The sequence below is a fragment of the Propithecus coquereli genome, unplaced genomic scaffold (assembly GCF_000956105.1).
Source record: "Propithecus coquereli isolate 6110/MARCELLA unplaced genomic scaffold, Pcoq_1.0 Scaffold107, whole genome shotgun sequence".
Taxonomy (NCBI): domain Eukaryota; kingdom Metazoa; phylum Chordata; class Mammalia; order Primates; family Indriidae; genus Propithecus; species Propithecus coquereli.
The window spans coordinates 456,898-478,182 of NW_012134636.1; the positions used below are offsets into that span (position 1 = coordinate 456,898).

The 21,285-nt window shown below is 47.4% G+C and overlaps 1 protein-coding gene across 2 annotated transcripts in view; it reads left to right on the forward strand.

Moving 5' to 3' along the window:
- Positions 1–17,012: 17,012 nt before the first annotated feature.
- LMCD1 (LIM and cysteine-rich domains 1) overlaps positions 17,013–21,285 on the forward strand; it is a 60,054-nt gene continuing 55,781 nt past the window's right edge. For both annotated transcript variants that reach the window (XM_012647221.1, XM_012647231.1), the window contains exon 1: positions 17,013–17,255. In XM_012647221.1, the coding sequence (XP_012502675.1) occupies positions 17,214–17,255 (42 nt within the window). In that variant the 5' untranslated portion in view covers positions 17,013–17,213. The remainder of the gene's footprint in view (positions 17,256–21,285) is intronic.

Sequence of the window (21,285 nt, forward strand, 5' to 3'; positions counted from 1 at the left end):
CTGCCTTTGTTTTCTGGGACATGTGGTATCACATCCAAATCAGAGACAGGCTCATCCTTGCCACACAGGGGCTTAGAGCTCTGAGAACGATCCTACGAATTTCGCTACTCCAAGTGTCGTCCAGACACCAACGGCGTGAGCACCGCCTGGGAGCTCGCCAGAGATGCAGACTCTCAGGCTGCACCCAGCCCCACCAGATCCCACCCTGCATTGAACCAGCCCCCGGGCGATGGCTTTAAAGTCTGAGAATGGCTGTCCCAACCTACTCAGTCGGAGTCTCTGGAGCTGCCTTTCTCCAATCTGCGTACGTCCTACGCTCACCAGATTAATCAGAAACATAGCAAAGCTTGATAACCAGTGCAGGAAACCACTGAAGTATCCTAAGAATGTCAATATTGCATCATTCGAACTCCATCTTTCATATGCCTCCCCCAGGAGTGTCACAAACATCCCCTTTGAGAGCACATGGACAATATCATCAGTTGATTTGCAATCTCTCTACTTCTAAAAAAGGATTCGTGACAGCTTCTAAACAGAGCAGGCGACCAGCTAAGGAGCATAACAGGATGTTCTAGGGAAACTCCACAACCTCACAACGCACTGAGCCCCCGCCACATCTGGAGGCGAACAGAGCCTGAAATCCCACCACTGGCTTAACCTGTGCTTCTTTTTAAAAATTACAAGTTTTTTTTCTTCCTGAGATGAAAAAGCACACTTACACTCAGACTAAGTCGTCGATGGCTTTTCAGAGCCTGCTTTTCCCGATGGCAATCCATCAGCAAGTACTGTGATTCTTTCTCCCTCCAGAGAAAATCTTGAGTACTAACCGCTTCTCTCCCCCTCCACGGCCTCACCGTGTCCCGTCTGCGTGCCGGCAAGAACCTCCAGGACGGTCTCTGCTTCTGCGCCTGTCTTCTCTGGTCTCTGCCCCACAAAGCTCTCAAAGTGCTCATTGAAAGATACAAATCAGACCATGTCATCCCCCAGCCTGAAGCTAAGAACTGCCTGTACCAGTTTCCTTTGGCTGCTGTAACGAACTACCACAGGCATGATGGTTTGAAACGACAGAAATGCATGGTGTACCAGTTCGGCGGCTGAAGTCCAAAATTCATAACACTGGGCCGAAATCAACCTGTTAGCAGGGACACGCTCCTTCTGGAGAGGGGAGAGGGAACCTGTTCCTTGCCTTTCCTAGCTTCTAGAAGTTGCCGGCATTCCTTGGCCTGTGGCCACATCGCTCCCATCTCTGCCCCGTGGTTGCATTGCCTTGTCTTCCCCTGTCCGCACTGACTCTCCCCGACCTCCCTCTTACAGGGATACATGTGATTACTTTTAGGGCCCCCCAGACAATCTTCTCATCTCAAGATGCTCAACTTATTCACATCTGCAAAGCCCGTTTTTTGTCATGTGAGGTTCCAGGGACGCAGATCCCTTTTGGAGACCGTTATTCAGCCTTCCACACTGCCTTTCTGTTATACTTAACAAAACCCAAAGTCTCACTGTGGCCCATCAGGCCCTATCAATCTGCCTCCTGCCCCCCTCTCAGGCCTCATCTTGTTCCACTTCCCTGCTCTCCCAGCCCCCTAGCCCACCCCTCTGGCCTGCTTTTGGGCCTTCAAGTGAGTATGTGGCCCCCATACCTTTGTTCTTGCAGCTCTTTTTGCTTGGAATGTTACTACTCTTGGCCTAATATGCTGAAGGAAAGAAAGAATGAATGAGTGAGTGAATGAATGGATGGATGAGTGAATGAATGAGTGAACAGATGAGTAACTAAATGAATGAGTGAGTGAATTAATCAGTGAGTGAATTAATGAGTGAGTGAATTAATGAGTGAATGAACAAGTTGGTGGCAAAAGCAGAATCAGCAGCACAGGTGGAGATGAACTTTGCCTTCTTCTCAATTTGGCCTAGAGAGTTGTCTGGTTAAAGATGTTTTCGACCCATCTTTTTTCAGTTATCAAATACCTCAAAATACCCACAGCCCTGAGTTATCCATAAGCTCTCTGGAAAGGTGTCACTTCAGACCATCGTAGCAGTCTGAACTGGGTACTGATAGGAATAGTGTCACACGTGACCATCCCCAGCCCCCTTGTTCTTAGAGAAATAAGACAGTCCAGGGTATAGATATTTATTTTGACTTTTGAAGAGACTTCTTCTAGTGGTTGGTGAAGGCTCACGGTTGACTTTGGTGGCAATTTCACAAAGGCCACTGCTAATAGTCTTCATCCTGCCCTGAAGGCAGGAGGCCTGCCCACGGCTAAATGACCTTTAATTATCTCCTGACTCTGAGAGCAGAACTATCATTAAACAGAATTTCTAGCAGCCTACTATGCTGAAATCATAAATAGAAGTCCCTTTTTTTTCCTCAGCAAGAAGGATTCTAAGTTATGCACAGTTATACAAATCAATAGCAGTCACTAATATTATAGATGGTGGATTATCTAGAGTGACCTACTCAACTATCTCTGGTTTGCCTGGGACTTTCTCTGCCAGCGTTGTAAAGCCTGCATCCTGGGGAAACCCCTTAGTCCCAGATAAACCAGGACAGCTGGTCGCCCCAGTGGTAGCTAACAGCCCATATCCCCACCACTTGGTGGATCCAGAGCAAAAAGGTACAAGTGGGGCCCACACGGTGTATATCTAAATATGTAACAGTCATAAATCAAGCTAACGCACCATTTAATAAAAATATATTCTGTCCTCCTACCATGACAAATGTTTTTGAAACAGCTTGGAAGGTTGGCTTTGAATTCCAAGTTCTTGGGCTCTTCTCTGGACCCTGGTCTGTCCCCAACTCCTCTTCTCAATCCTAGCTCCATCCCACTCCTCAAGGTTCTTGCTCACATTCGTGCAGATGCTGAAACTCCATTCACACCCTATTAACACCCAGCTCTTGGTTATTCCCTGGGCTAAGGGGTAAGCTGTTACGAGGTCCATCCTGGAGGAGAGTGGACCCAGAGAAGAGATCCACTCTGCTCTGGAAGTGGGATTAAGACCCTTCAAACAAGGAATTCTGGGGTCCAGGTACTTAAAGCCTGGCCCAGAGGAGTAGATGGCCAAAGGAGGGCCAGAGTGGGGTCCTCAGCACTGGAGCCACTCTTGTCTGGGTCTAAAGGTGACACTGGTAGTCACCACTCACTAGAGGCTCCTTGCAATTAGAAGCCCTGAAATAATTTCCAATTTCCAAATGTACAACCAGGCAGAGGTTAGAGTTGTTCAACTTAGAGAAATAAAGTTTGCACAAAATGTTACAGATGCCTTCAGACTGGTTCTAGAAAACTACCGTTCTCACTAAAAGAAATGAAACATTGTACAGTAGAGAAATGAAATCATGCAGCAAAGGGAAGAACCACTTAGAGAATGACTCTCACATCTGGAGATTTATAAGAAAAGTATCCACCACAGAGGACACCAGGAGCTTGCAAAACTCATCCTTCTGAGTCCGTGCTAATGCTGGGATTTCTCTCATCCTTCGTAGGATGTGCTGTCATGGACGATGCAGAGGGCAGTCGAAATATCAGTAGGTTAAAAGGACCACATGCTCAGAATGACTTGCCTGCTCCTGCAGCCTTGCTCGTGTGAGTGTGGGGTGTGTCAGGCCCTGCTGTTAAGTAAGCAACAGCACAGATGACAGGAGGGGGTGAGAAAGATCGTGAAGTAGAAAGTAGTGATCTTCCTGTGCCAGATAAGTTGGGTTTTGTAATGCCTCTGCAATTTACTGCCAATGAGATCTTAGGTGAAGTACTGTGCTTATTTGAGCCTCAGTTTCTTCTTAAACCAAATAGGGATCCAGATAGCACCTATCACACATAACTGGTGTGAGGATTAATTGAGATACAGCATATAAAGACCTCGACCCATGGCATGTTCTCTTTTAAGAGAGGAATAAAAAAGAAAAAAAAAGAAAGAAAGAAAGAAAGAAAGAAAGAAAGAAAGAAAGAGAAAAAAAGAAAGAAAGAAAGAAAATCCAGTGCCTTCAACATGGTAAGTGTTCCAGATTATTGCTTACTAGCGTTAACGTAAGTGGTGGTGGCGGTAGTTGTAGTATTCCACTAGAGCAGTACCAGTTGTTGTCAAGAAGAGGTAGTAGTATGTAGCGGTATGACATGTAGGCAGATTGGTTGGGCTCTGAGGCTCACTGTTCTTGAGTGTGGAAGGCAAGGAGCCATCTTTAATGAAACCTGAGATACTGGGTCAAAGAGTCCCTTTGGGAAAGGCGACAACATATGGACCAAGCGCGCGATAACTGCAGAATGACCAAGTGGAACTGGCGGCAGACACAGGAAACGCTCATCACTCACGCCTCCATTACAACATGTGGCACTGTGGCAGCAACACCCGTGAGCACAGAGCCATCCCAAACCACGCGGGGACACCAAGAAACGCCACCAAGGCAGCTCGCCGTGGCATTCACAGCTGTGCAGACTCCACCTGAGCCATCCCAGCAACTCAGTAACACCTCAAAAGATAGAAGGCGGGTCACTTACTGGCAAGTGTGAATCAACAGCATTAGTAACTGTCCTGTCCCCATCTCTGGCCAAACTTAGGTACTACTCAATTTGTGGATGAATCACTTCTAAATTAAGCATGAAGATTTCCAAATTAGTTCAAAATCATCTCACATCTGGACAGAAGGCACGTATCACTGAGGTGGAGGGCGGGAACACAGGAGTGAGAAAAAATAGAGAGAAGGCTGTGTTCTTTGAGAAAACAATTTATTTTCTTTTGAAATACAGAACCTATTTTTACAAAAATGACTGACTCACTTTATTTTTTTTTATCATTGAAAAGGAAAAGATCGGGTGTAATGGATTGCTTTAGAACCAAATAAAGATGTCATGTGGACATTAGGTTTCTAATTCTGTTTATGTTATTCTAGCTACGTTCAAAATGCACATGTGAGTGTGAGATTGATTCATTTCTGGGCTGGATTGCCTAAGGTCTTTCTACTTTTACAGGCAACTTCTCGCAAAGCTTTCTCATGCCTCTGGGATATAGGAGCGTAGCTCACCTCAAGATGCTCTCTGACCTGGTCACCCCAATTTCTTGCTCTTGTTCCCCTGGGGTCTGAGCCTCACTTAAGGGCTTCTGGCTCTTTGGGAGTAAATGAGGAAGGTACAGAGACTCCTTGCCCTGATTTCTAAGCAACTTTTGTCATAGGTTTTCCAGTTCCTGGGTGTGGGGAGGAAAAGCATTCATTGTTATTATCGTGAGCTCTGGAATCAGACAGACCAGGGTTTGACTGCTGGTTCTGCCACTTGGCTGCACATGACTACAGATAGGTCACCTCCCCTCTTTGAGCTTCAGCTTCCTCATCTGTGAAATGGGCTGTTTAGAGTCTCTAACTCAGAGGATTATTGAGAGGGTGAAGTGTGGCTGTCTTTGCAAAGGGCTTGGCTCAGTGCCTGGCCACACGGCAAGAGCTCCACAAATGTCAGCTCTTACTGTTTCTAATAGAGGAGAGCCTGGAGTTATTTCTTTAGATGCCCTAGAAGTTAAGCCGCTGGAATCTGATGCGTTTGGTGATAGAAAGCCATAAGCTCCGGCCAAACTCAACTCCTTTTTCCTCAGGGCCCATCCTTTTCCTGTCATAGTGCCCCCATTCATTACCTTTTGTTGTAATCTTGTTTGATAACTGTCTCCCTGGGACAATGGGCCCCCTGTGTGTATCGTTTTTTGCTGCTGCATTCCCAGCGCCCAGCAGAGCTCTTGGTACAGAAAGAGACGTACAATAGTTATTTGTTGAATGACTGAAAGACTGAACGACCAATGGGCAAATGGAATGACAGAATGACCAATGGAGGAATTCCATGAATGAATGAATGAATGAATGAACTATATGATTGAAATTGGCCATCTGCATTCAACAGGATTATATGAAAATACTTTGCTAGCATGAGAACAGGTGGAACTGCTAAATGCTGGATCTTATCTTGGGAATAGTAAGGTTTTGGGGGCATAGATAATAGTAATTATTTTTGAATACCTTGAAGAATTCAATTCTTTTTTTGTTTCCCATCAGTGATGGGATGCGTGATAATACCCTACTGCAAAGCATTACTCACGCCACACTCATGTGGCTCTCGCATAGCACAGCCCTCCCACCCTCCGTCATGATCCAGGATCTGTTTGACAGCTTCTGGCCTCAGCGTGTCTATCCCGGTCAGATGACATCATGGCCAAGCCATGTGTCTCGGGCTGTGAGAACAACTGGGGAAATCAACAGGAAGGCCCGGATCTTTCGCCGCCTAACTTCTGATAACTAAGAATCTTTCCTGAAATCTCCCACCCACCCCTTTCTCCTGGGTGAGCTCATCCACTCTTTCCAGAAAGGCTGACCAGCGGCACGGTGTCGCTGGGCTTCGTCAGGGGGATTTGGTGTCTTCATACCTTGTTCATCAGCCACAGACACACTCATCCCTCAGAAGCTTTGGAATTCTGCCATCTGGACATTCCACTGCATTCCCAGAGGGCCTCTTAGGACATGTATGATTAGCCACAGAAGACCCACATCATGTTTTTAAATTATAACCTGCCTTGAGTGAACATACTTAAAATGACCACTGAACAGTAAGTTGACTATCCAATTTTCCTCCTAAAAATCTGCGATTGTAATGACATAGTGGAACATATATTTAATGTCATTTTCCTGTAATGAGGAAAGAAAGGACTTCCAAATCTAGGCTGAGTAAAACCTTAAAGGTCACTGGGAAGATTTTCTAAGAGAACCAAATATCACGGCTACCCCACCTGGCAATTAGCAAGCAGTAATGACACAGCTACCAGGTCTCAAACACGTTCTCCATGCCGGGCACTAGACCACGTGCTTTATATACCTCTGGTCGTTTAACCTGCATGGCAGTACCGTGAGATTGACAGCACTGCCTCCGTTTTTCAGACAGGTGCATTGAGGCTCACAGTGAGTGGCCAGCCAGCAATGGGACCAAATCTGTCTGACTCCAAAGCAGGTGTTCTTACCCCTCTACAGTTTGTACCACAGCCCACTGAGATGGGGGAAAGGACCACAGCCACAGAGTGGAATATAACGGTGGAATAGAACTTAGGTGGCGTATGAGAGTGCCTAAAGCCTGGAGAAGACCTGTTGAGCATATGATCATAGTTTTCTCATAGATTGTCATTGTATGGAAAAGGAAGAGCCCTTCAAATATATTCCACAGGCTGGAAAAGCACAGATGGGTGACAGTGCCAGGAAGGCAGATGTCAGCCCAAGGTAAAAAACATTCTAGCAACTAGAGCTGTCCCCAAAACACTTGAAACTGTCTGGTGAGAGAATGAGCTTTGACACAGAAAGCATCCAAGCAGAGGGTAGCACATCCTGTTGCGGTGCCATGGAGGTGGGGTGGAATACCATTGAGGCCCTCTGTTTGCTTTGGGTAGATGCCCACTAACCATCTGAGGAGGTTTACCCTTGCCTGCGCCCAGCCACTACCCGTTGCGGGCATGCATGGAGAAGAATCTTTGCAGATTCAGGCTGATGTGACAGTTTCATCTCCCTGGGAATAGAGGAAGCAATATGGGAACCGTTATGCTGAAACTCCATGTGATACGTAAAGAAGAATTGGGTGGACATTAGAAAGAGGGGAATCTTGGGGGAGGAAGGAAACTGTAGGTGTTACCCTGTGCCAAGCAGTGGGCTGGGCGCTGTACACTCATTCCCTCACTCCAAATGGGTCCCCCCCCCTTGACGGAGGGCTCATCACTTCCCTTTTACAGCCAAAACAACCTGAGAGAGGCATTAACTCGCCTGTGGCCACATAGCTACCAAATGGTACAGCCAAGGTTCAAGCTCAGATATGCCTCACTTGAAAACCTCACTCTTTTATTTTCTCAACAGTGTGCTGCCAAACCGAGTGGGGGAGGGCTGGACAGGGGACTGTGAGGACGGGACTTAGGATGGTAAGTTTTGATGAGCAGAAAGGGACGATATGGCTGCAGCATGGAATAGGACACAAAGGACGAGGACCCTGGGTCAGAGTGGGAAGCCCGGGCCAGTCACTCAATCATGGAGGAAAGGCAGGAGTCGGGGAGGAAATGGGTCAATTCAGACATCACCTCCGGCACCACTCAGTCTGACTCTGGCCTTGAACCCAAGCCACGGAAATGGTTTCCAGTCACAGTGACGCAGGTTCACCAATAGGACCTCAGAAGCAGGTAATATACAGAAGCATCTCCACCATTTCCCTTCCCTGGAGAACAAAGGGATTTCAATATCTCATAGGGAGATGTTACCAGGTAACACGGTGTTAGGAGGCTTTGGAAAATTAAAATGCCAAATGGCAAACACGACGGAAAATGTGATCATGGGAAAAGATGCTAATGATGGCTTTATACTGATCTTTATCTTCCCTCCGTCTCTTCAGTTCTCCTGGGAAACAGGTGCTACAATACTTCCCTCCCCACATCACTGCTTAGAGATTCCCCCATGGGCTGAACAGGCTCAGTTTTCCCCATTACCTGGTGTGTAGAACATTATTCTAAAATGGAACCTTATTCTAAATAGTCCCCATAATTAGGTTGTTGAGGGTCACCTACAATTACAGGTGTCAAGTGGTAGGGAGGGAGGAAGAAAGTTGTTTTTATTTCTATGCCAGGGGTCCAGGCCCTATAGCATAGCATAGCTTGGCACGTGGTGGACGCCCAAGAAATGGTTGCTCATGTTTTAGTTCTGTGGTTTTTGTCTGCATTAACTTTGGAGTGTGACACATGTGGGTTCAACTTCAGGCTTTGCAACCACCTATGTGCCCTTGGGAAAATTACTTAACATCCCCAGGGCTCAGTTTTCCCTTCTGCAAAATGGGGTAAGACCGCCTGCCTCAGGAGAATGTTGGGAGGATTCAGGGAAATTTCGGTGAATGGAGCCTGGCAAGGTCATGGTGGTGGCTCAGAAATGGCACTTGATACCAATTATCCTGAGGGGGTCCCTTGAACTGGACAGTCCCCTCTTTGACAGGCCACTGTAAACCCATGACCTGGACACCTCCCAACCCCAGCCAAAGTCAGGCTCAGTTATGCAGGAGGTGATGTCTGAATTGACCCATTTCCTCCCCGACTCTTGCCTTTCCTCCATGATTGAGTGACTGGCCCGGGCTTCCCACTGTGACCTAGTATCCTTGTCCTTTGTGTCCTACTCCATGCTGCAGCCATATTATCTCTTTCTGCTCATCAAGCTAGGCCACCCCTACCATTAGCCTCCCTTTCCCCCGAGGATCAAAACGATTCTTGGACTGAGAACTTGAAATTGCAGCACTGCCCCTGAATCCAGTTCCACCCGCTTTCCCCTCAGTGAGCCATCCCCGCACCGCACCCCAGCGGGCCACACGGAACCTAACAAGTGCTTCACTGCGTCCTGGCTGCCAGCTCCATGAAGGTCAGCAAAGTTCAGCAATTCAAGCTCAGTAAGAGGGTCCAGGCAGCAAATCGCTCGAGGTTCCCCCTGCCTCACACCAAAGCCTTAGTACCCAAAGAGTCAAGACAAGACCGAAGTGAACTGGTCCCCCCGGCCCACGGATGCTTCCCAGGTGGGAGGGCCATCGGGGCTCAAACCATGCTTTGGCATACAGCCCACACCCCTCCTCACAATAAGCCCCATTTTCTTAGCAATTTTTATTAACAATTATTTTAATAACAATTATTTTCCTTGCATCCCCAATGTATATGTCAGTTTTGTGTGCAGGCTTTCCTGGGTGTGAGAAGCCGGATGGCCTGGGATCAGGTTAGTTCTCAGCCCAGGGAGAAGGGCAAAGTGGAAAGAGAAGGAAACCTCTCCCAGGAAGTGTCTGCCCACTGTCACCCTACTGCCCGATGAGAGATGCCCTGGTGCTATGTTCCATGCCCCCATGGAAACGGTGGTGGTGACTACCTGCCTCTCTCATGTCCTTCATGTTCCTTTAATAAGGAGCTTCCCATGCTTGAATAAGCCCCACTTTTGGAGATAAGCAGACCGAAGTACAAGAGCTTCAGTGCCTAAAGTCGTTGTCAGGGGCCGAAGGAGAACACGGTCACTGTCCTCATGACCCCAGAGCAGCCAGCAGACTAGCCTAAGAGAAGGCCCTGAGTTTCTGTCTTGCTTTCCCAGTAGATCTAACTGGTTTTCCTATTCTGATTAATTCCCAAGCCTCAAGTCCTTTTAATTCATGCACGTACCAATAGACAAAGGGAATGCAAAGGCAACCTCCAGGGAAGTCTACATCTGAGCAAGCCAGCAAAGGCTCGCCCAGGAGCACCTCTGACCCTCACTTCTGCTCCCACGTGGGTCAGTGTTCTGGTTGGACACACTTGAAGGGGTGGCTAAAGGGGTCTGACAAAGGGGCTATTTAGAAAGGAGACGACAGTGTTCAAAGAATCCCTAAGGAAGGAGGAAGCAACCCGGGACCTGAAGAGACCAAGGGAGAGAGCTGTCACCAGACCAGTGGGGGCTGTGTGGCTGTAGGCAGGGGATGCAGCCACCTCCCAAACCCTGCCCAGCCCAACAGGGAGGCAGTGGGGAGAATAAATGCACCCACCTCTGATCTCTCACGGGGGCCACTGGCTGGCGTAGCCCAAAGGGAAGACGGCAGAGGAGCCCATGGCTGGAGCCCAAGGGTCAGCCTCCAGGCACAGAGCAGGAGGAGGAGAGCACGGATCTGCAGGGCACAGAGAACATGCAGGACGATTCCCAGAGGCGGGAGGTCCAGTCTCCCTGCCCTCGCCCAGGCTAGGTCCTCAGCTGAAGCCAGGGGTCTGCTAAGTGATCCTGGGCTGGGTTTGGATCCCAGTTAGCTGTGAGGCCCAGTTTGGGAGCTTCAGTCTCTCATCCATAAATAGGAATAACAACATCTGCCCCTTGGGGGCGTGTTAAGGAATAATCTCATAAAACACTCATGGCACGTAGGAAATACCAGGTGTGTGTTCACTTCCTTCCAGCTACCCCGAGCCGGGTCGCTCCGGTCCCGCTGCCGGAAACAGGATGACGGAGACTTGCTCACGTGCACAGACTCTGAGAGGACGGACAGGCTGAATGTATCACGAAACATTACAACTGGTTCAATTAACTTTGCAATATGGTCAATCCCCCAGGATCACAACTAGAATCCTCTTCTTGATGCCGGCGTGAGAACAAATGCTTTACAAAGGAGACACTCAATTCATGGAACTCTCTGCCCCAGGAAGCTGTAAGAATCGAGAGCGCAAGTCTATCATTTGAAAGGAGGTACCAAATTTTTTTACTCCAAGAAGTAGCACAGAATTAAATTTTTAAAACAGACCCAAGAATTGTGTGGGTGATAATATTGGTTTTCTATGCTATGTAACAAAATATCACAAAGCTCACAGCTTAAAATAACACTCCCACTACTCTTGATCATTTCCATGAGTTGGGAGTTCAGCCCTGGCTTAGCTGCGTCCTCCGCTCAGGGGCTCACAGGGCTGTAACGCAGGTGTTAGCCAGGTATGAGGTCTCCTCTGACGCTCAGGTCCTCTTCCGAGTTCACGTGGTGGTTGCCAGAATTCACTTCCCTGCAGATGGCAGACTTCATGGCTCCTGCTTCTTCAAGGCCCCAGGACCAAAGGAGAGATGACTTCTGTGTCTCACTTCTAGATCCTCTTTCAAGGGGCTCACCTAAGTCAGCCCCTGCAGGAAAACTTCCCTTTTGATGAACTTATTAGGGACCTTAATTACATCTGCAAAATCCCTTCACCTTTGCCATAACACACAACATAGCCCTGGGAGTGATATTCCAACACCTTTGCTGTGTTCTGTCGGTTAGGAGCAAGTTACAGGCACTGGGAGGGGATACAAGGGCCCAGGTCAGGGGGTTCATCTTAGAATTCTGTCTGTTACAGATACAGACGAGCAAGTGAACACACTGTAAGCCAGGGGAAATAAAGACCACTATCTCCATTTCTCAGAGACTCAGAAGCTCTAAAGTATAATATCTTGCCCGAATCATCCAGCTCACTTGTGTGATGGGGCTGAAACACATGCACAGATTTTCTAGGGCTAAATGTTGTGCTCTTCCCACTTCCGTGATGACCTGTCAAAGAAGGGAGCGGCTCCACTGCGCTAGCAGGAGGCATGTGCGTCTGACGTCCAGGGCAAGTTTATCACTAGCTCCCGGGAAATTATAATACATGTGAGCTGCAGGATGATGGGCAGCCTCATCATTTTTAGCAGAGCCAGGATCCAAGTGCAGGCCCCCGATGCCTGACCCACCGTTACCGTGTCATGGGCACGTTCCCCTCATAGCGTTCGCTGCCCCTGGCGAAGACTGTGGGGCAAGACACTGCTTTGGGTCCAACAATCACGTTTTGTTTTTATCCACATGTTTTAGCTTTATAGGCAAAGACTTTCCCGATCTAGGAGGCCGTCCAAAAATCTGGAGAAGATTAGATAGTTATTTTAAAATTAAAATTACCATGAAAATGACGAGAAAGAAACCAAAAAAATTTAAGTTGTGAACAATTCACATATATATGGTACAAATGGTGGTCCAAGTTGATACAAATTAAAATATATTATGGGGTTCATGTATATGTATATCAGTTAATTAAAATATACTATGTGGCCCATGGATTATTTATATCTACTGACCCTTAATGTTAGGTATTTTTAATGAATACAATATGTAAGAAAAAATCAAAACCAAATAGAAGCCATCACTCATGTTTGCACATTGAAACCACTTGGGCCATGCTTGCCGCATTGTAACAATAAAAACATCATTGCGACCCATGATTATTACAGATTTAGGAAAGTGTCTGGCATGAAATCAAAAGGTCTGGGTTCAAGGTCTTGCTCTGCCCCTTTCTAGCTTTGTGACTCTAGGCAAATCACTTGTCCCTCCCAACGCAGTGTTTCAAACACATAGTAAACCACAGTAGATCAATCAGTTACTGGTTCCCAGCCCCTCCCTGTCTCCCGCGGTGTTGACATGAGTTTAGTTACCAGCTAGCTTCCTGTTAGGATCTCTTGATGTCTGTGCTGTGAGTTACATAGTAAATCAGACACCACCATTTCCCTGCTTAAAACACTCTGTGACTGCCCTGTCCAATGTGGTAGCCACTGGCCCATGTTGGCTCTTACGCTTTTGCAAGGTGGCTAATCTGAATGGTGATGCGTTGTAAGTACAAAACACACACCAGATTTCAAACATGAAACACACATACACACACACAAAATGTAAATCATCTCAACAATTGTTTATATCAATCACAGGTGGAAATGCCAACATTTTGGTTATATTGGGTTAATAGAATACATAATAAATATCCCACCTGTTTCTTTTTGCTTTTTTTAATGTGGTTATTAGAAATTACAAAATTACATACATGGCTCACATTATGTTCCAGTTGAAAAGCACTGTCAAATATGTCAGAAGTCAAATATCCCACTGCTCTCAGAAAAGAATTTAAACTCCCGATAGTGGCTTACAAGGCCCAGTGTGATCCACCCCCTGCCTAACTCGCCCAGGTCCCCTCATGCCATTCTCCCTGTCCCCACACACTGACCTCAGACACACCAAGCCCGTGCCCACCTCAGGGTCTTTGCACTCATGACTCTATCCTCCTGGAATGTTCTTTCCTCAGCAACTTTACTTACAGCTGACTCATTCTCCTTCTTTAGGTTTCAGCTCACATGCCACCTGCTCAGCTGGCCTTCCTGGACCACCTGATCTAAAGGGGCCTCATCCAGTAAGTCTCTCCTCACCGATTCCTCCTAGGCAGTCCCTGCCATCCTCAACTACGTCATCTAGTTATCTGCTTACCCGTTCAACGCCTTTCTCCCACCACCACTAGAATAGAAGCCGTGCGAGGGCAGAGACCTTTCTGTCTATTCACGGCTGCATCTTCAGCTCAGGACCTAACCCATAGCAGCTCCCAACCCAATGTTTGTTCATTTGATTAACTAATTTATGAACGGTCAAAAGAGCACATGACTCAGAGTCAAAAATCCTAGGCAGGACAAACCCAGTGACAGTGATGATAACAGCATCCTCTTACTCCAAGTGCTTACTCTTTGCCTATAAACAGTCCTCTGCAGTCGTTCTGGGAGGCAGTGCGGTGCAGCCGGAAGGACACAATCTGAAGTTAGAAACCCTGAACCTGAATTTCAGCTCTGCCGCGCATTAGCTGTATGGCCTTGGATAAAGCTTAGACTGTTGAGAATTTCCATTTTCTCTGAGAGTTGTTGTCTTGAAGTTCAAGTAAAGTAAGAGCTTGGTAGATCAGAGAGCCCCAGTGTTAGTTATTAAACCAATACATTCTCCAAGGGGAAAGAATGTTTGATTTACCTGGGTGTCCCCCGCACCTATCACAGGGTTTGGCTTAAGGCAGATGCCCCAAAACTGCTTGATGGATGAATGAATGCTTCTAATAAGCCCCATTAGCTACAAAGCAATGAATCTTGTGGAAATCAGATCTCTCTACTCTTTCATCCTGGAAAAAAGATACCTCATTTCCTTCCAAAGAGAAGTGATGAGGACTGCAGAGCTCAGGTGCAAAGACCACATTTCCCCCGTTTTCCTGAACAGTCCCAAGTTGTAATTGTCTGTCCAGGTGTCTGGCCAAGTCTCTGGCTATAGGTCCCTGGAACAAGTGGGTTGAGAGTAGGGTGTAAAGGACCAGAGTGAGCATCCTCAGCTGGGGAGACAACAAGTTCCAGCAGAGAGCAGAGATCACCTCTCTGCCTACAGCAAAGAGTCTTTTTCCAGAAGGGAGGGAACAGGTCACCCCAAGCAGCAGCTCCTGATTCTCATGTTCTGAGAAAGAGTCACACTAATCTGCCTCCCCAGTTTTACCTAGATCCAAGGGTAAAAACAAGGAGAGGGAAAGGGAGTCTGTGGTTGGAGCTAATCAGTGTGAAAGTTAATAAAATTAGCATTATTCTGTGGAACAATGATGTTTCAAGATAGGGCGAGGAGGGTGGCTGGGAAGGGAATGGGAAATGACTTCACTGGGTAGGCTTTTTGCCTAGTCTGAAAGGGATAAGGCTTGCCTTTGTTATACTCCTGGCTTCTGTTCCCCTAGCTCTGAAATATAAAAGCTTCTGGCATGACATCCCAGTCTAGCACTATTGTTCCTGGGATTTACTACTGAAAGGACTATTCACGTGGAAACCTCCTTTCCCAAGCCAGGCTTCTGTTGGCTACTGTTTATTTACATGCTGGTTTAACATGCAGCCCACCTTGGAAGTTTGCACAAACCAGGCCAGGGGTGCCATTGTACCACCTCTCCCTGTTCCCACCTTGCCTGCTCACTGCCTGCAGGTAGAAAGTAGAAGATGGTTATCAGAGACTGGAAGGGTGACGTGGGGTATGAAGAGAGGTTGATTAATGGGAACAAACATTCAATCAGAGAGAAGGAATAAGTTCTAGTATTCCATAGCACAGTAGTGTGACTATAGTTAAAAACAATATATTGTATATTTCAAAATAGCTAAAAGAGAAGATTTGAAATGTTTCCAACCCAAAACAATGATAAATGTTCAAGGTGATAGAAATCCTAATGTGATCATTACACATTGTGTGCATGTAACAAAATATCACATGTGCAATCATTATGTATCAACAAATAAATAAAAGCCAGAACCCAACCTCCATTCACGTGCCGAATGCGTGCGGAGCCTCCACCGTATGCCAGGTGTTTGAGGCTATAGCTGGGATCAAGCAAGACAGAGGTCAGTTAGAGCAGAAATCCGTGAAGGAAGAAATAGGCCATCCGTCGTCTTGGAAAAGACAAGTGACAATGGAAAGCCCTTTGCGGGAATGTACAAAAAGGAACCACAGTTCCGGATCCGTGGCGGAGATTTCAGATGGCTGAAGATGATGAGAACTCAACTGGAGGAGGCTTTAAGGAGGAAAAATCCTCCAATAAGAGAGAAAACCCCAGAGTGTGACCTGTAGCCCCCTGGCCTGCCAAATCTGTTCCAAACGGTGTACTTTGAGACCACTCCGCAGCCTCCGTGCAGCTGAGTTTTATTTTAGCCCACCGGAATCCCGGTTTCTGGCAGGGAGCACTGCCAGCGAGGGACCGAGGGACCGTGGATTACAGGACGAAACCTCACAACAGACACAGCAGGATTCCCTTCGGGATTAAAAGGGCTTGTGTTTAATCCTCCGTCAGGGCAGGGGGCTACAGTGCCTCTGGGAATCCACGTCTGTGGAACTGTCTCACTGGAGAGACACGGCTTCACAGGCAAGCAGCAAGGCATGGGGGTGGGGGGGTTGACCTGGCCACTTGTGCCCGATGACAGTAGTTCTGTTCGATGTTTCAAGGACACTGCATTCGAAGGATGTGCAAAATCAGATGGATCTTGCTGTCCAGGCCTGCCCGACCTCATTTGTCTAAAAATTACTGATTTCCTAGTGTATAGTTTATAACCCCGTGCCCCTTCTCCCCAGGTGCGTTCTTCATCTCATTCTCTCAGGTGGGCCAGTTACCCTCTCTGATCATTTCGTCTTCTGTCAACTTGGAGTCATAATAATAATGCCCGAGAAAATGTGTCCACAGGAGCATCTATAAAATTGGGAGAGAGTTCTCTTCCTCGCAGAAGAGGGAGGATTTGTGTTAAAGCAAGTTATGAGAAAGCAGCTTAATACTTTACAAATGTTAAGTTTAAAAAAAAAAAACATAACTCACTGGAATCTTGTCTCCTCTCTGGTGATGGGAGAACCCGCCCAGGTTTGGGGAAGGCAGCCAGGGGAGCAGGGCTCCTGCAAACCACCTGCCCCGCCCGCACCCCCGACGCAGGGCAGGAGGGTGGGCAGGGGAACACAGCTCAGCATTTATTTTTGGACCCGGCTCACTAAAAATACCTCGGCCCTCCCGTTTGATCATTCTCCCTTTTGACCTGAATGGATCGCGGGGCCGAGCGCCCGCCCCACCCTCGGCGCGTTGTCCTTTAAAGGAGAAGGGCGTGGGGACAGGAGCGAGCCTCCCGGGCGGGCGGGCCCGCACTGACGTCAGGGCTCCGCTCGCGGCCTCCCGGCAGAGGCCACCCAGAGGGAGGGGACAGTCTCGTGCTGGGATTGGCTGGCCACGCGCGAGCACCCGCGCGGATTGGCTGGCGAGGTTTTAGAGGGAGTCCCGCTCTCCAATTAAAGCGCCCGGTTGCGCCGGCTGCGCGCAGAGCTGCCCCGGCCTGCGTGCGAACCTGGCCATTCAGTCCCCGCGGTCCCCGCCTGAGCAGCCCCGCGCCGTGTCCGCCCCAGGAGAAGATGGCAAAGGTGGCTAAGGACCTCAACCCGGGAGTTAAAAAGGTGAGCGGAGACCTGTCTGTATTTAATCCAGATTCTTTCTTCTCCCTGCTTCCCCTTCCCATCTGTCTTGGAGACGTACCCAGAGGTGATGAGAAGGAAACTCATCAAATCCCAGAGGCGTGGAACTCTGATGGTTGAGAATACGCGTTTGGGCTGACAGGCACACGCCTCCACGTGCGCTCTCTAAGCAATTGCGTAAAGTATTTGCAGAGGGTCTTTGGTGATGCTAGTTCACATATAATTAAGATAAAACTTTTTTTTTTTACGATCTTATGGTCTGCGGATTGAAAAACTCTAGCTTCCCCTCCCCCTGCCCCTCAGGTGGTTGAGGTGAGGACTGGAGGTGTGTAATGTTCACTGGCAAAGAGTCTCCCTTTTTGCTGTCATCCTACTGTTGTGTGTTTTTCCCCCAACACACACACACTCTCACACACACATAAAACCAGTGTCTTTAGTTGGTGATGTTGGCAGTGCCCGCAGTTCCAGCACAAGGAAACGCATTTCTGTCCCCGGGGTCTGTATGTTTCCTTTTCAAGAAGGGCTGGCGGGGAGCCCAGAAGGTCACAGTTAAACTATTGCACAAGGGGCTTGCGGCTGTAGCTCCAACACCGGCTGGTCGTTTACCTGAATGCAGCTGGGAGAGGGTATAGGCTGGACACTTAGAGGACACGTGAATGGGGAGGGGACAGAGAAACAACCTAGGCCTTACAGATTGGGAAACTGAGGCCCAGGGTGACAAAGTTAGTTCCAGCAGGCAGCAGAGTGTAAGCAAAGCCTTAGGCATTCAAACCCAGCCCCGCCACATTTTAACTGCACAGTGTTGACCAAGTCACTTTTCTGAGCCTCAGTTTCCTTGTCTCTAATGTGGGGATGACAGGCCCCACTCCTGCACTATCCACAGTAGCAGGAATAGTGAGTGACACTGGGTTAACCTCCCAAAGCAATAATTGTTAAACTCTGATCTCAGGGAATTTAGTCTTGCAGGGTAAAGACTAATCCTTAAACATCTGCCATTACCTACAGGGTAGAATGGGGATGGGGAAGACTATGTCAGGATCAAAATAAAAATGCAAGCCAGCCGCTTAGAGGCTCAGCGTTCACCATCTAATTTATAGCTACGCTCTTCAACAGACAACCGGCCCCAAACCTCCACACGGAATCCCCTGGATCTTTCTGAATGTGTACACCCGGTCAGACTTAATCTGGGCATCTTTCTAGAATGTCCCATGCCTCGTGGCATTTGCCAGACTATTTGCAGAATCAAGTCATCTCTCCTTCTGTGAAATTCCCATACACTTTAGACCTTTGGAAGATACCTACTAATTTCTACCTAGTAGTGAGTTTATGCATGCTGTGCTTGTCTTTTTCTACACATTTTTCTGAACTCCTAAGGGCCAACCTTTCTTGCTCATCTCTGTTCCCACATGGCACACCACGGCACACACAGCAGGACTCAAAAAACTGTGAGTGACCCACTGAGAGTATCTGTCCAGCTGAGACAGTAGTTTTGCACAGGGCACATTTTATGCATTATTATTTTTTATCTTGTTGCAGCACTGTGATATTTGGGTATCTGACTGCCTCCCAAATTCTGTCAAAGTAGAAGAGTTCAGGGCTAAAGAGGCCGAGTTCCATTGTCCTCTGGAAAGTAAAATGATTTCTGGGTATTTTGAATCTAAGCTGGTTGATGGTTAACATGTGAAGTGAGATGAGGTATATGGAAACCCCCCTCCTCACCACAGGTCTGGGCCACTGCTTGGAGGAAGCCTTGTTTTTATTTTCCTTTTCATAGGGGAGTATGATTATCCAGATTAGAGGTGGAACATGTTCTCCTTCTTGTCACCCTCTAGTGCCAACTTCCTTGGCCTGCAAAGGGTTTATTTTCCATTTAGATCCAATTACAGGCTTAGAGAAAGAATGTGGTGGGTAGAGATGAAAGGGCAGATATTTTTTACCTCTTGGGACTGCAGCAATCAGGAGAAAGATCATCGCTTTATAGATTAACCAATGCCTTCAACTCAGAAAAGCCTAGGGAAGGGCAGAGTTGAGAAGAAGCTCGCCTTGCTGAACTGCGTGTTTCAGAAGTGATTAAGTACTGTGTCATATCAGCAGCATGCTGAAAAGTTTTCACTGCGTATTTACTCCTCAAATCTGCAACAGTGGGGGCATTTTATATCATTTGGCTTCAGGATGCGTAATCACACCTAGGCATTTTGGAACAATTTCATAGACTCTAAGAGGTGCAAGGGACCTTTTTACAAAATCAGAAATGGTTTAAAATGGCATATACACTGTCTCCACTGCCCTGGCCTCCAGGGGTGAGGGGGGTGGGAATCCCTAGCAACTGTAAAGTCATGAAAAGATCTTCAAGAGAACATAAAATCCAAAAACTGGAGCGGCTGTAGAGGTCATCTAACCAACCTCAGACAGACTAAAGGACTCACTATGAGTCACATACACACATGGTCACAGAGCTTAGAGGGTCCCCAACTTTTCTCACCCTTAGGAAGTCAAATGCACCCATTGGCTGCTCTTGAGCCATTGTTTGTTTTTCTACTAGGAAAGAGAGATTTCCTAGCACAGAGAGTTCCCAGAGAAGGGGGAAATTGCCAAGAGTCCTTGTCAACAAAGGGCCTTGAAGGCCAAATGTCAGTTTTTAAATTTCAATATATTTAGGGGAGTACAAGTACAGTTTTGTTACATGGATATGTTGTACAGCGGTGGGCTCTGGGCTTTTAGTGTACCCATGTCTTGGTAAAACCAATCACTATTATGGATTTGTTCTTCTACTGTTTATTAAGAATGCTGGTTATTAGTACAGGCTTTGGCCTCCAATCCAGGTTCAAATCCCAGCTCTACCACTTACTAGTTGTGTGCTCTGGGGCACACTAATTAACTTTGAGTTGATATCCTCACCTCATTGGAAAATTGAGGAAACAATAGCAGCATCTAGCCCCCCAAGGTGTCTGCGATAATTAAATTAGATGATGTATATAAAGGGCTTAGCACTTGAGCACTCAATTAAGTTAGCCATTATCATCCTTGGTGGTGGTGGTGGTGGTATATTTCAGCAGATGTATGGATGCTGAAAGGAGTCTTTTGGTGAATGAAGGACACACTTTTATTTATGACTGTCCCATCTGAAGAGCAACTAACTTTCATTCAGCCAAACCTAAGCCAGTTGCTCAGCCTTGAGAAGCTAGGACCGTGACCTTGATCTTGTCTGCCTTCTCACCTAGAGGATGCATGGTCTGCTTACGTCAATAGAGTCTTTCCTCTCGAACACAGATTGACAGTCAGTGAGCATTTCACTCTCGAGTTACAAAATTTGGGGCCTGGGAAAGGGACTTGGAGCTCTTTTTTCACTTTTAGATAAGGAAACTGAGGCCCAGAGGGGTCTAGCTCATCATCAGAGGTTGCTGAGAAGGTGCACTGAAGCCAGCTAGGCTCTGCGAGAATACAGACTCCTGGACTGTCCAGGAGCCATTTGCAGGAATTTAGTGAGGACTAGAACAAAGAGATCTAGGAGCATGTTCACTGTCGACTGGGTGCGTGCCAAATGGACTTGCTGCAAAAAGTCTATTCTTCGCCCCTCAACACAGTGCCCAAGGAGCATTAAATGACCGTACTTCTAAGTGCGTTGCCAGGTTCAGCTGGGCGTCTCTCTCCGCACTGCTCCACATCACATCCCTCTTGGCTTTCCTGGCCTCAGGCGAGTCCTTCCCTCTGCACTCGGCCCTTCCTGCTTTCACCTCCAGTTCCTGCAGTGTGCAAAGCTGCTGGCACACTACCCGGGCAAGCCGTTCCAACGTAAACACGGCTCCTCCAGAATTGTCGTTGGCTCCCTCAATCTTAAAAACATATTAAACTGTCACTTAAAGACCTTAATAGCCGAGACATTGGAGACATGCCCATAGGTGTATAAGCAACTTAGCCCAAAAGCAAGCCTTATTTTTTTTTTTTAAAAGGAAATAAATTATCCAAGTTCCTCTTAAAGGATCTCCAAAAACAGATGCTCAAGACATTACTT